Source organism: Amborella trichopoda, chromosome 7 (assembly GCF_054954075.1).
Source record: "Amborella trichopoda isolate Santa Cruz 75 chromosome 7, AtrichopodaSantaCruz75HAP2 v2.0, whole genome shotgun sequence".
In the NCBI taxonomy this organism is placed as follows: domain Eukaryota; kingdom Viridiplantae; phylum Streptophyta; class Magnoliopsida; order Amborellales; family Amborellaceae; genus Amborella; species Amborella trichopoda.
In genome coordinates, this window is record NC_142342.1 from 4729382 (window position 1) to 4744622 (window position 15241).

Sequence of the window (15241 nt, forward strand, 5' to 3'; positions counted from 1 at the left end):
CTTAAGTTATATTTCAAAGTTTATCTTTTTAAAATAAGGTTTTTTTTTTTAAGATATTTATTTTTTAAATCTTTGGTTCTTGGTAATTCTTATGGCACTCTCCAATTAAGAAGCTTCTGGCAAACAATGATCATCCACCCCTAATCCTGTTCCCACTCCCAATGTCAATGGTTCTTCTTCCTATTCATGACGACCAGAGATTCCGAGTCCTATTGTGATCTAGGAAACACCAAATACTAGATGCAGGGACTGTAAGCATCTACTATAAGAAGAAATTTTGAGTATACTTTCCAATCTATGAGTGCAGCATTACATGTGAAGTTAGCCATGGGTGGTTGACAAAAGTAGCATCTTCAGGGATCAACAAATTGTACGAGTTCTGACATGCACAAGTCAATCAGTAAGGACCGTACTCCAGACAGGAATTTGAACTAAGCCTCTTTTAATTAGTCAAACTGGCAGTTGTTACTCACTCATGGGAGTACACCATGGTATTAAAAAACGAAATTTTCAGCCATTTTTTTCTGGTAAGCAGGATTTCACCTTAATACAGCCATCACATCATAACGGCCCCACCTGTTACATGGTATAACTATGACAGGAAAGATGACTAATGTGCTTGTCAAGCCTAAATAAAGGAACAATTTTTTAATACAAGGCTTTTACATAACAGTATAAAGCATGTTATATCGGGTACCAAAATTTACAAAATAACATGTATTCCATCCATAACACCAGTTCATTATTTTTCAGAAAAGATTGTTTCCTAAAAAATTCAATAATTGCTGAAGTAGAAATAATATCGCCCTTTTGAACAACTATAATGTCCATTACACAACCTAGAGTGATTGTAAAATCTATTAATTTTAAATAATGCTTATATTCAATATTTTAAAATATTAAACTACAATTTAATTTGTCCTAACTTTCTCCATTATGTACACTATAATGTTTGTTAACATAGCATATCCCAGCATATTATGGTATGTTATTACGGATTTTGAATCTGGGAAATGCATACGTTAAAACAAATGAAAAAAAAAAAATGACACAACAAGCATAGATTTATTTAAACACTAGGAGACCCATAAACAAGAACATCATTAATTTAATGGAAAATATCATTTAAGGGGTTGATACCCCTTACATCACTAAAAAGGTCAAATGATCGCAATTAACATTTCAGGGTTATGTTTCCTTTTTCATTTCACTCACGTACCTCCTCAAAAAAATTAAAAAGTTCCCAAATTGCTCTTGTTCATGATTAGGAAGGAGCAACAATCGAGGGCATTTCAATAATCGGACCTCCAAAAAGCCCCAACAGAATGATGAAATACCCTGCTTCTTCAGGGTTACAAATAAAGAACACGTTATCCAGGATTAGTAATGAGGAACAACTGGGGGTATATTTTTCATTTGGCATCCAAATGCTTTGCATCCATCAAATGACAAAATACTCTAGTTGCTCCTCATTACTAATCTTGAGCAGTGTGTTCCTTATTTATAATGAGATGCATCTTTACTACAATTTTGCAAGAGAAAAAGATATCACACGCATTGAAATCACTTCTTTTTCTAGTTTTATATATTTAAAATGAATCTAGAAGCCTATCATTTAAACACTTATTTAGCTTCTATTTTCAATTTTCTAAATTCGCAATTCCCATCATTCCAAATTTAAGCAATCAGTTCAAAAAAATCTAAGGACCACCTTGTTTGTGCCTAACATCAATTTAACAATTATGCTACCTAAAGGTACATGTAGAAGTACTTGGACTAGAAGAAGCTCAAAACTTAGTAAACTCCTACTGAACATGTTAGCTCCATGCATCTGAAGAATTTTATACAGTGGCCAAGCAACTAAGCTTGAAGTAATAATGTTTCTCACTCTTATTGCCAATATACTTGCTTGTGTAGGATGTCTGGGCGAGATCACATTGGCTTGGTAGCCCATGTGTGGGGGAGATCACATAGGTTTGGTAGCCCACAAGGATGATTAACACCCATTATAATTTCAATGGTATTTACAGGTTGTTATCACATCCAACAATTCAAGATACAACATTACCAGAAAAAAAAAACATAAAATGCCAACAAAAGCAAAGATACATGAATCTTATTCAGATTTTCATATTTGTTTTAGCCTTAGATACTTGCCTCTAAACTTCAAAACTTCAAAAAGTGGGTGGGCAAAAAGAGAGAGAAAAAAAACTAATCATAATTAAAATATATTTAAAAAAAATGTTGACCAGGGACCTTCACTAGTTGGCATGTAATGGGCAAGAAGAAATCAATGCATGGTAAAATGTGGAGAGGAATTAGTTAGAATGTTTTGTAGGAACGATGGGGTATCAATAAGGAGTTAGGATAGGGGCAAGTAGCAGGTGGTTCCATACCCTGCCTAGTGGGACTGGCTCCATCTGTAACATGATTTTTTTAGAAGCATAGCTTTAAGAGCATGTGCTCAAGCAAATTTTCTTTTTTAACTTCTACTTTTAATTCACAATTCCCATCATTCGAAATATAAATATATTGTACAATCTCCAATATAATATTTTATGTTTCAGCTATGTGTGGACATATCACCCCATACTACATTATTAGGTTAACATGCCTGATACCAATGATAGGAGATTTGCACTGACATGAATCAGTGTCCATGCAACAAGATGACACAAGTCCTCGTCACTAAACTAATGCATAAACTAATAAGAAGCTGGAAAAATAGACCTAGGGTGCAGGTGATAATGACAAGAAACTAGAGCAATTCAGTGAGTCCTTATTATTCCTAAGAAAACATAACATGATACAGGCCCCAGTGACAAATAAACAAGCTTCTCATGCTCTGCATTCACTAAACTTTATTGTTAAAAATATTATGCACATTCAAGACGTAAGGTGTAACTTTTTCTTGATGACAATACTACAAATGAGTAGCCACAAAATAAAATGAAAAAAGGGTAAAATCTGTTTCTAAAGAAAGGAAAGTTGGTTGTGGGAAAAGACTATCAAGAGAATGTAAAAGTTATGATTTTGCAAAGTTCACTCTTTATACTTTTGATTTATCACCAAAAAATTATGGTTGAGTAAACCTACCTCAAAATTATGGTATGTAAAATATACAAAGATCTCAGGTGCACAAGTAACATCTTAAAGTTAAAAGCATTAAAGCACATGGTGACCTAAATAAACAAAGAGATACATAAATAAAATAGAAGGTATGATTCTAAAAGGCTGAAAAAATAGCAGCCTCTTTATTTTACACAAAATCACAGCTTCATTCCTATATGTTTAAATGTAAGGATAATCTCCAATCAATAGATATCCAACATCATCACCACTAATTTCCCGAATGATTTGGGAAGGCACATTAAACAAAAATACGTTGGGACAATTGCAGTATTGAGTCCCTTAAAATAGTTTAGATTATGTATAAACATTATGTATATACAGTACTCCTGAACAGTACTATGAACAGCGCCATCAACAGTAACACGAACAGTATAAAGTGTCAAAACTAGAGAAGAGAGGGGAAAAGAAAGAGAAATGAGAGAAAAGATGAAAGAGAAGAGAGGAGAGAGTGACATGAGATTCAATCACCCCATGCCCCACTAATATCTTTGTTATAAAGTTTGTTTAGGGTTTACAGACGACAAAAATATCCTCAATGAAAAATAAGCGTCCTAAAGTATATAAAAAAGACAGAATACATTAAAGTTATTCTTTAACAGTATGGAAGCATACCCTGCAATACAAACATAAAGAATTTGCATCAAGCAGAATAAAAATGATCCAAATCCGGACGCATCATATTTAGTGGAACTTTCGTCAAAGTTTCATGTTTCTTTCCAAATGTTTATTGCTTTGTCCAGATGCAACTGGAAATAGTAACATGCATCAGAATCATGAGAAAATGTGACCATTACATTCTAGTTTTCCAAGATCAAGAAAAAGAAGAATGCTGTGTGATCTCACCATTAGTTTTCGTGTCCTCTTTTTCCACTTTAGCATCTGCATTACCAGTGAGACTGCAAGTAAGCCCCTTCAGAATGGAATCAAGAAATACTCTAAATAATAATCTATTGCTAAAGAAAAGAGGGAAAAATACTGATTATTATAAGAAATCCTAAAGCTTAGGAAATCTTTCCTAAGCTAAGGAAAACTAATAAGGTCCATTCGAATTAAATACACGAAATCTTTTCAAAGTCTCAACGGATGCCATATCAAGTAAAAGAATATTGTCTAGTGAGCATTTGCAGGCCATACACTAATAAAAAAGAAAAATCTGTAAACCATACAAAAAAAATTGTTCGTATCAAAAATAGCCAATACATGTGCAATAGCAATAGAGAACTGAGAGAAAATCAAACAGGTAATCAGCTTAAAAATATTATCATTTTAGGTGGCATATTGTAAACCCTTGGACTTCACAAGGAACTTTATCTGTTCCCATGTCAACTCAGGAATTATATTCTTACAAAAATAGAAAAGGACTTGAAATTGTTTAGCTTGATTTTCCTTTTAAAATTTTTTAACTTAAAAAACTTAGATTTCTAACACATTCCATTGTTTTTATTTTGTTCAGTTCATTTCTCGCATCATACAATTTAATTAACGAAATTATACAACAACATTTGAATTTTTTTTTCTTTTTTCTGGGGATGGGAAGGTCGGGGGTGCTCTTCTTTTTTCAAATGAAAATTATGAATTTCAAATTGTTTATTAAAGATTGTATTTTTCATGTTCCCTCCATGCCTCGATAAACTATGAAAACCCTGGGTCATTTGCACTGGAAAAGGACTAAGGTAGGAGAATGCTACGGTAGAAAATTGATATAAAAGGTTCTTCTGAAGCATTTCCCATCTTCCCTTGGATAAGAAAACCAATGATATCAGGGCAGGACTGCTAAACAAACCATTGAGGCTACCAATCTGACCCAAGCTGGTGGGATCAGCCAGTTCACTGGTCAGACCGATCTTAAAAAATAAATGAGAAGAAAACATAAAATATATAATAACTAGTCAAAAGTGGGTACAAGTTCAACCAGTCAAATAGGCAAGTAAAAACAGTCAAAGTGTTGAGCTAGCCAGTCCAAACCGGGTTAGTCTGGTTCTGAGTCTTCTGATCAATCTGCTGGTTAAGTAAAACAGATGGGACTGGCTACAGGTGCAATTCCTGGTCCAGCCAGTCAGACTGGCCAGTCCAGTTAGGTCTTAAATAACATCAAAGAAAACATTTCCATATATACACAGCAAATCCAGAATATAACCACCTATTAGCAACCTCAAGTATATCTTATCTTCAGATATGCAAATTGCAGAATATTAGATATGAAAATTGCAGAATAGTAGAACCATTTCAGAATAGTAGAACCATTTCTGGAGTACAATCTGAGATACATCATGTAATCCGATGTAAACTTCAGTCTTGATTCTAAGTACTATTTTCTCCACATATTGTCAAAAGGAAAAGCAGAAAATTGACAGAAAACCGACCACAATTCACATTGGTATAAACCAACCACAAGTCACATGGGTCATATATAATTGTTTAAAAAATAGTCAGAAAATGCATACCATTTAAAGTAGATAAGTTTGAGATTGTCTGATTCTAAACAATAAATGAATGACTCTAAGTCATAAATGAAGGAACTTACCAGTAGAGCTTTTTGGTTTAGATTGTGCCGCACGCCCTAACTTAATATTCTTATCTGTACTCTTATTTTTCAACAACTCCTGCTGCCTTTGGACATTCTCTTCATTGATCTTCAATAAACGATCCGCTGTGACCCATTCATCCCAGCTGTTGAACATAAAACGTTTCAAAGCCCAAACTTTGCTCCCCTTGCTCACACATGAATCAGATAGGAGATTATGCTTTTGCAGATACAGCAGCATACAGTTACGATGTGCAAAGCCAAGCTAAGACAAAAAAATCTAGTTAACCCGGTTGTCTTAAGAAACAAATCACATTTCCAGGTTCAAGGTAGCATTACTCATGATCTGACACCAAGCTTATGTGAAGGAGCTTGAAGGTGTGGAGTTTGTCCCTCATGCAAACCATGACTATCTACAGAGGGGAAAAAGGTCTTCCAACAAAGATGACAGGATCAAGAAATTATACAATACTGCTTAATAAATTGAAACTTGCTTACTGGAAAACATAATAATGGAAGAAAAATAATTTCTACTCTATGGTGGCTATTATTCCCTTATGGTGAAACTGCCTAACTCATGAGCAACTGCCATGCAGAGAGTATTTGCTAACAAGGCCAACAAGATTGTATGTTCAAAGGAACCATATACTAATTCTTGTAGTGTGTATATTGAGGCCTACTTAGACCGGCCATCCACCATCCATACTTATGAACAGAGAGTGGAGGGCAGCTGCAGTTCTCCCAGTAGACTTAATAAAAGCGGGATAGCAGCTCATGTCACCATCTGTTGATAAGTAAGTATGGCATAGCTGATTTGACTATCCCACACCATGAGCGCTTCAAGTAATTGATCAGTTTTCTTGTTCAAAACAACATCATTTCTTCTTCTAAATACCAAAGTACGCTTTGATGCTTAAAGCGGAGGGAAACTATATGCAACACGTATGTCGGAACTAAAAACTCAAAACCGTGTGGAATCTTATAAATAATTATTAACCATCTCCTCTCCAATCTATGAACTTTGAGCAAGTTCCCCACCATCTATCTCTGAGGTCATTGTAATCAATGAAATATTTTCAACAGACTTTTGTTGATTCAAAGTGCTGATGACATTAAACACATGGAACATGAGTAAAGAAATACGAATATAAAGGAAGCACATGGAATAATGTTTAGCAAGGTGGATTAGAATGTGAACAAGCAAACAGCACCAGGACGATCAAGATAAAGAACAAAGGAACAGGCAGGTAATACCAATTACATATTTCTAGTGGCTATAAATCTTAACAACAGAATGCAGAAAATGGAGTAAGAGCATCAAACTTCTACAAAATCAACCAAATGTTCAAACCAATCATTCTACTTCAAGTCCTGAAGATCTAAAATGTACAGGGGTAGCATGGCTTTTCTTTTCATGGCAGATGCATATACAGGTATTCTGTGATGTGTAAATAAGTAAGAGACTCAAAGTCAAAACTACCCACATTTGATTTCATCATACGTAAGAAAAAAGGTATTTGGCCCATCAAGAGAAAACAAAATGCTCACTTCAAAGCATAAATGAATTTCAAACACAGAAGTTCACTGGATACGATGCCAAGCATGTGATGTAAGGACTACTCACTTTTTGTTCCACCCCTGAAATGAAAATGATATCATGTTACAAAGAACTCCAAAAGAAAATGGATATATCATACAAACTTCTGCACGCACTTCACTAAATCAAAGCATACAATCATCAACTTCACCAAGCAAAAGACCAACAAAAATAAGGATAAATGCAAACTGGAAAAATCAAAACATTCATAAAACAAGTAAAACAGCATCTAATGCAATAGGCGATACTCACAAGATAGTGAACGAAGTATTTCCATTCTTTCTTCCGAACCTCAGCTCTTTGAACCTAAAGAATGTAATACTGAATTAGACGCAAACCAAGCATCAAACTTTTCAGAAAAAAACAAATGTATACAATATGGAACGGAAAGGAACATGAAGGAAAGCAAAATAAGTAAATAGAATCAAGCAATTGAGTATTTGCGACCAAGTCCCCACTCCCCAGGCCTTTGGTCCAATGGTATGGTTTGCAGGAGAGAGGTCTAACATCGCTCGTGCAAACCGAGTTGGCCTACCTAAAACCGATATAGAAAGAGTATCAGAGATCATATTCAACTGAAATATAGAGTTCTTAATGAAGATGAACATTTCCGAATGAAGACACATCTCCTAGGTGAACAAACTAAATTGCTTTTAAATGTATGTCTCCTAATAAAGACATGTCTCCTAGGCCATCTAGGAATCCATGTAGGTAGCTAGGCACCAGGCGAGCACCGAGATGGAGCACTGGGAGCCTAGGCAAGAACCTTTTTACATGGCCAGATTAGGCAGGCACCTAGGCCACTTCAATTCAGTGGGGAGCCTCAATGGCCCAGACAGAGAGGTGCCAGAATTCTAATACATTGGTAGCAATTCAACAAAGTAGAGGGAGGGAGTGAATAATCCTTGTCGGTTTAAGGTTAAACCCCTTTTGCATCATGAAAACCAAGGCAAGTGAATGAGAATTATGGAAGCCAACTCCAAAGATCATCCACTCTTGGAATATAATCCAATCTCTACACAAATAGGAGTCCTTACCCACTTTCATAACGCTAGATCCTTGAACTCTCTTGCCATTTATTTGCACATGTCAAATCTACATGTATTGTTTGGCACTATCTTTAACACATCTATACGCATGAGCATCACACTTGATTTAAAAAAAGCAAGCTAACACAGGTACAAGCATGCAAATGAGTATTATTTTATTGAATACAGATATGTATGGAAGCCACACATCCTCAGGTAGAGAAACTTAATCCAATAAGCAACCATGACATATACAACATGCAACTGTGGCATATGTATATCATGCGTATATATGCGTATATGTTACATGCATATGTACAAGAGAACATTCACCCCTAGGCTTAACCCACAAGGCAAGTAAATAATATGACGAAACTACCCGTGACAGTTTTCTAGAACTCTGCAGGCTATGCCAATTATTTTAAGGGAAGAGAAGGATAATATTGTCATTTTACAACTGCTCACAACCTCCCTAGTCTTAAGAACTAAGCAAATACATAAAATTCTGCTTTTCTGGATCTTTCATTCAGGCATGCACATGTATCTTCGTGTTTTCAAAAAGGCAAGCTTTCCCAGGCATGCAAAGGCAGCACTCATGTCCAACCTTTTTTTTTGCTGTGTGACATTTCCAAAGTGAATTCGCTTTTGAACTAGCTTTAATCATGACAAATCATTACGTGCCTAAGGTACACCATCATCTAGCCAGCGTATTTTACAAGGTCCTCCATTGGAGATTCAGTAACGTAGGGAGCGAATCCCAACAATAAGAAGCCCACATATCATGACAACAACAAGAAACAATGAGAACGTCAGACCAAAAGGAAGAAAATAAATGCACCATATCCAAACAATCATCCAAGGGAAATACAAAATTTCCCCAAGCAGAAATAGATGCAAACAAGCAATGTAAGAGATGAATTAACGAAGTGGAAATTCTTGAGTTTATGAAGTTTCCTCAACAGTGCCGATCAAAGAATTAAATTAAGTATGAATATTCCCATTATTAAAATTCATTGGACTACATGCATATGTAACTAATATAATGAAGATGAAGGCAAGTGCTACCCCAGCCCATCCATTGAAGCACCCAATTCAAATAACCTGTACACCAGTTGAACATAAGAATGACAGGCGCAATAAGAAGGAAGCAGAACAGCATGTGAGCAGAAAGCTGCATCACAATCCCACATTGTGTTGAGTTACAACTCTTTCCTTCCTTTAGACACAATTAAATATATAATCAAACACAACATTTACTGCCATATTGCATAGTGCATTACAAACATAACACATAAAACTGAACTGGGGAACCTAAAGATAAAGGAAATCAATGCAAATCACGCAAAATGTCTAGCCTCCCACCCCAACCAAGCCATTTCATCTGCCTTCCCTCCAATCCAAATTTGTGTCTTCACACCGATAATATTTTGGCTGGATACTAGCTTTGCCAAATTGAGATTCCATGGTTTCAAACTACTCATGACATAGTCTCTCTATGAAATTCAAGTACTGTGATCCCCTAGAAAACACTAAATGAATCCTCTAAAATGTGAGCATTCTTCCATTTAAAATTCTCCAAAGTATAGCAGGACACAAGTCCATAACAACAAATGATTCCACTGAACTTAAATCCATACCTCTAAAGAAAACAACAACTCAACTCAAGATCAGGCCACTCTGTGCTAAAAAGGTTAATAATTCTGCAACACTCCAAGGAAGGTCAAACAGTACATCTAGATGATCTTAAGCTCTATAAATTCTATATAAAGATGTTTAAAATGGTAACTGCCGAAGTTAATCCTTGCATGCTATGGCCCCATGGAATAGCATTCAAAAAACACATCTAGTACACTACAACTCAAAGCAAAACCAAGTAAGGCCACCACAAAAGCTACATATGATATACACTCTATTTTCCATGTCAAGGCCATTCTAAGGTATCCCATTAACTGCTTTGGATGCTTATCACATTAGACCAAATATGTCAAACATTGCATGCACTGGGAAGGTGGCATGAATACAATCTTAGCTTCAAAGATCCAAGGCGCCCAGGAGGGTTTAGGGTGTCACGTGCTTAAGCAGCAACCCAAAACCTCAGGGACCCTGAAGTGTCAAATATACATATATATGCATATATGTGCTGTCCAAACGCACATATTTGAAAATACATGCGTCAAATATATATATTTATGCATTTAAATGTAGCCTAACTTTTTTATGCAAATATACGTACATGAATGTTAAAACACATTCAAATCATTGAAAATTTTGACTCTTTGAACAAACTGAAATAGTGAAAAACAAAAACAAGTCCTTAGAATATTAGTGATTTAGTGCCCATAATTCATACAATCATACTCATAGACTCCAAGTCTCCAATAAGACCAAATGACCTATACAAAAGGATGCAATACAAAAGAAAAGAAAGACATCTTTAATTATTCGTATCACTGATTCAAAGTTCAATCATCAACTTCATTCTTCACAATCTTCATCCCTAGCACCTCCATATGAGTCAAGGCCATCATCAACAAAATCATCACCCTCTTCAAGATATTGGTCCTCCTCCTCCTCTATCTCCCTCATCCTCTATGAAGTACCAACAGTTATTGTTGATCTAGTAGCCGTCCTAGGGTCAAAAGTTGGATCTGAAGCCTCCTCAACTATATTCCAGGTCGAACCCTCCACAGGGAAGACCTCTTTAGTCCAATGGTCTCCAATCAAACACTCACCAACATTCCTCATATCCTTGGAAGGGATTGGGATCCTCTCACGCTAGTTAAACTTGTCCTATAGCCTCTAATTACATCTAACAAATACCAATTCACTGAGACTTCTTTGGTCAAGCCTCTTCCTTCCTTTACATGCATCTATAAGAAAAAATGCCTGAGCACTACATGAACTATCTAGAACTTTAAATTCAGACTTAGAGAGAACTAAAAAGTCAAGGGAAATTTATTTAAATACCCGTGAGAGATGCACTATTTACATTTTACACATTTGCAACTATTCCAAGTCATGATCATGCGTCTTTTGATGGGCATTTTTAAATTAAATCAAACTATATAGGTAAAATGTTAAATAGTTGTCTCTCATAGGTATTTTGATTAATTCCCCAGAAGTCAAAGTATAATCAATACTATAGCTTCTATAATTAGAATAAAAATGTAATTTGTAAATAAGAAAACAACCAAACATACCAACTCAAACAAACTCTAATTTCACTCACAACCAGAAGACCTCAGAGTTAAAACTCAAGATCGGTATAGACATCCTTTGGAGGTTTGGAGCACCACTCATGTACTGGCTCCAACATTAAACTGCAAATTGGGTGCAATCTCTATAATTAATTTAAATCTATTATAAATCATTTCTATATTTATTAGAACATTTAAATCTAACATAAACTTGTAAGGTTTAAGTAACTTAAACTTGAGAAAAAAAAATGCAAATGAAATATATTATCTAGATCAGGTTTGGTCCTTTTCCTTACCACCATTACCTTCCCAAATGACTTCACTGCACATTTGTACAAGATCAATTCCTCGGCAGATATCCTATCTTAGATATTTGGCTCAGGATCAAGTCTCTCAAGACACTCATTAAATCCATCCAAAATTGTGTCCCCACTCTCAATTTATCCCTACTCTCAATTTCTAGGCCAGCATCTAAAAGTTTCAGGTTTAAATAGTACCCAGTTGTATACAACGGTCTATAAAGCTGCCTTTCCCACCCAGTTGTATACAATGATCTATGAAGCTGCCTTTCCCAATTTCCATCTATGATCTCCCAAATTAGCCTATACTTTACCTCATCATAGCCCAAAGCCTCAGCTGTCTCCTTCTTAACTCCATCTAGAGCATCATATATAAAGTCCATAGAGGGCACATTACTATCAGCCAAATGCAAGACCTGGACTAAGGGTAGAAATATATCAAAAAACTTTGTAGAGAATAAAATCACGGGCCCTCTTCCCTTCATGATCTTTAGACCACCTGCATCAACTCCAACCCTTTAAAGTGAATACAGATCTCAACAGGGTCCTCCAGTCACACATGCTCTATAGTCTCAAGTAAGCAGTAGCAAATCTGGTGAACCCAAGCCTCACTAGATCCTTCTTTTTTGTGAACTTGCGCTATATGCTAAGAGAATTGGTGTTCACATACATAGCCCTAGAAAATGTCCTTTTTACACTTGGAATCTCGCCAATAGCCTCAAGCATGAGGTCTATGCAACGAGTGCCACGCAAGGTTCCTAAAATATACGAAGCCTCTTCTGGAAATGAAAATAAGCAGTAGCAAAATTAGGAGCAGCATTAACTATGATAACTTGGATTACATCTTCCTGTCCAACTCCTTAATGTCCTTATCAATCAAAGATAATATGTACATCATGAACATCTTGAAAAGCATCAATAGGTCTCAAAAATATTGTACCTAAAGGACAGTTCACTAACAAACTCAGGACACTCCTGTCACCCCATGAATCTGTCATAATAGACACCCCAAACTGAGTCCACCCATCTCTAGCCCCGAGTTGTATGTACAACTCGGGGTACAAAAAAAGGGTGCGGTTTGTATAGAACTGAGGCTCTAAACAATCAAAGTAAAGCACACTTTCAAACAGCATTGAGAAATGCTGTTTCAATATTGGAAATCTTTGTGATAGCCTTAAAATATATTTTCATATTAAATTATAAAATTTAAAGCTTCAAAAATAGTGTAGATCAAGCAGATCTATGAAAACTTGAAAATCTTAGAAATCGACAGTCCAAAAATGCGATACAAGATGCGCTATTTCCAAAACTTGAAGTCCATTTTTTTTCTCATGTCCATGCATCTTGATGTTGAGATGATCAATTTGAGGATATTTGGGCATCAAAACAACCTCTTCTAGTGAAATTTTTTATTTGGGCTCTAATTTGATTGTTTAGGGCCTCGGCACTATATAAACTTTTTCCCCAAAAAAATAAACAAAAAAAATCCCAACGATAGTAAAAAATAGGGGAATGTTGTGTAATTTTTTGTATATAATTTGGATATGTTTGGCAAAGGTTGATGAGTGTTTTATGCCATAATATCCATTTTTATATTTTCCTTTTTGGATTTTTTTAATAACCCCATTTATAAATCCATTCTTTTTTAGTTGTAATTTTTTTATACTTCTTTAAGCTTATTTGGACCTTTAAAGTTTGATTTTCGTTTTATTTTACTTTACCAAATTTATTTTATTTTTCATATTTTAAAATTTTTCTAAGGCTTTTTTCACTGTACAGGACTCGAGCAAGTCACTCGGATTTGCCCGAGTAACTCACCTCGGCCAAAGACTAAGTACCTAGGCCGAGTCGAGTAACACTGTCCTAGAAATTACACCTCACAATTCTCAGAAGTCAGAACAAATCACCATAAAATTAACCTGACCAGGTTAAGAATTAGGTCATGAAATGTTCATATTATCTGTAAAAGAACATAGACGGCCAAGCCCTGCATGCTCGGGGGTAAAATCTTCAAGCACGAGTTGATATTAGAAATCAAAATATAAAAAAAAAAAAAAAAAGGACCCAATGAAAAGCAACAAAATTGAAGAATATCAATACGACGACACAAATAAAATAAGATAAATCCATCAATTTCCCAATAAAATGAAGACTAGAGAAACGAATTCATCAATGGAAGCAAGCAATAATATACACGAAGAATTGAACGAGCAACAGAAGAGAGAGAGACCTTGGCCTCGTAGATGAGGGGGCCGTGATAAGCGAGGACCTTTTCACCTTCGGAGAAGACACGCGCCTCTGAAAGGGGAGGTTCTTCCCCGCTGCCCTCTGCGCTCTCCTCTTTCCCACCAGTGTTCGAGCTTCCCATTCTCTCTCTGCAACGGGGTTTCTCCCCTCTTTTTGACTTCTCGATTTGCCGCCACACCCCCGCTAGAACTTTTCCCTTACTCTTGATTTCTCCGAAATTTTGCGCGTGCTCGCCCCCCCTAATGTAGGTTTCATTTTACATTCATAACTTAAATAACAAAATATAAAAAAAAACAAAAATTCCATAAATACTGAGATCCAATGTCATAGCTTTTAAAAGAAGAAAAAAGTTTATATCGAGCCGAGGCTCTAAACAATCAAATTATAGCCCACCTCAAAAAATTTACTAGAAGTTGTTTTGATGCTTAAATACCTTCAAATTGATCATTATGGACATGAGAAAAAAAATAGATTTAAAGTTTTGAAAATAGTGTATCTTGTAATACATTTTTTGGACGATCAATTTTCAAGATTTTCAAGTTTTTATATGCTCGATCTACATTATTTTTTAAGTTTTGAATTTTATAATTAAAAATAAAAATATATTGTAAGCCTATCACAAAAATTTTCACTATTAAAACCACATTTCTCGACATTATTTGAAGGTGTGTTTTACTTTAATTATTTGGAACATCAGCTCTACACTAACCTCACCTTAAAAGAAATGTCTTGCGCATCTAAAAATGTTTGATTGTTTAGAGCGTCGGCTCTATACAAACAGCACCCTTAAAAGAAATGTGTTACACATCTAAAAATGTTTTAAGTTACAAACTTGAGGACTTCAAAATCCCTAGTTATTTGAGCTCATATTTTGTATTGGCTCCGAGGTCATGAGGTTTCCTTTAAGATTTAAATCATGGCTTTTGATGGTTCAAAATCATAATTATAAGAAATTGCTTTGATCTTAAAGATCTAAAGTCATCAAATTATTGTTGGGTTTATGTGGCTTTTAAAGGTTTTATAAGAGCTTGTATTAGCATTTCATATAGTAGAACATAAACTCAGTGGGAGTATGGTCTTTTTGTGGATCATATTAAGCAAATGTTATTTGTTGATACTCAGACTAGGCTCGACGAGGTAGGCCAACCGAGGTTTGGAAAAACCCAAGATACCTGGGCATAGGGATTTACCGAGAAGGGTTTAGTGGATTATCCCTT

General features: G+C 35.4%; 1 protein-coding gene across 9 annotated transcripts in view; it reads right to left on the minus strand.

The window, feature by feature from the left end:
* Nucleotides 1-14235, minus strand: part of LOC18447270 (protein MRG1) — a 44497-nt gene extending 30262 nt beyond the window's left edge. For 6 of the 9 annotated variants that reach the window (XR_016059540.1, XR_016059539.1, XR_002283229.2 and 3 more), the window contains exons 1-5: nucleotides 14008-14235; nucleotides 7506-7559; nucleotides 7281-7294; nucleotides 5657-5802; nucleotides 3976-4011 (exon numbers count right to left, since the gene is read on the minus strand). Coding sequence is in view for 4 of the 9 variants with exons in the window: in XM_011629847.3 (XP_011628149.1) it covers nucleotides 3976-4011; nucleotides 5657-5802; nucleotides 7281-7294; nucleotides 7506-7559; nucleotides 14008-14145 (388 nt within the window). In the remaining 5 variants the exon portion in view is untranslated. Of the gene's footprint in view, nucleotides 1-3975; nucleotides 4012-5656; nucleotides 5922-7140; nucleotides 7168-7204; nucleotides 7295-7505; nucleotides 7560-14007 lie in introns of those variants that run through there. The other 3 variants (XM_088872400.1, XM_088872401.1, XM_088872399.1) reach the window with 3 other exon arrangements.
* Nucleotides 14236-15241: the final 1006 nt, after the last annotated feature.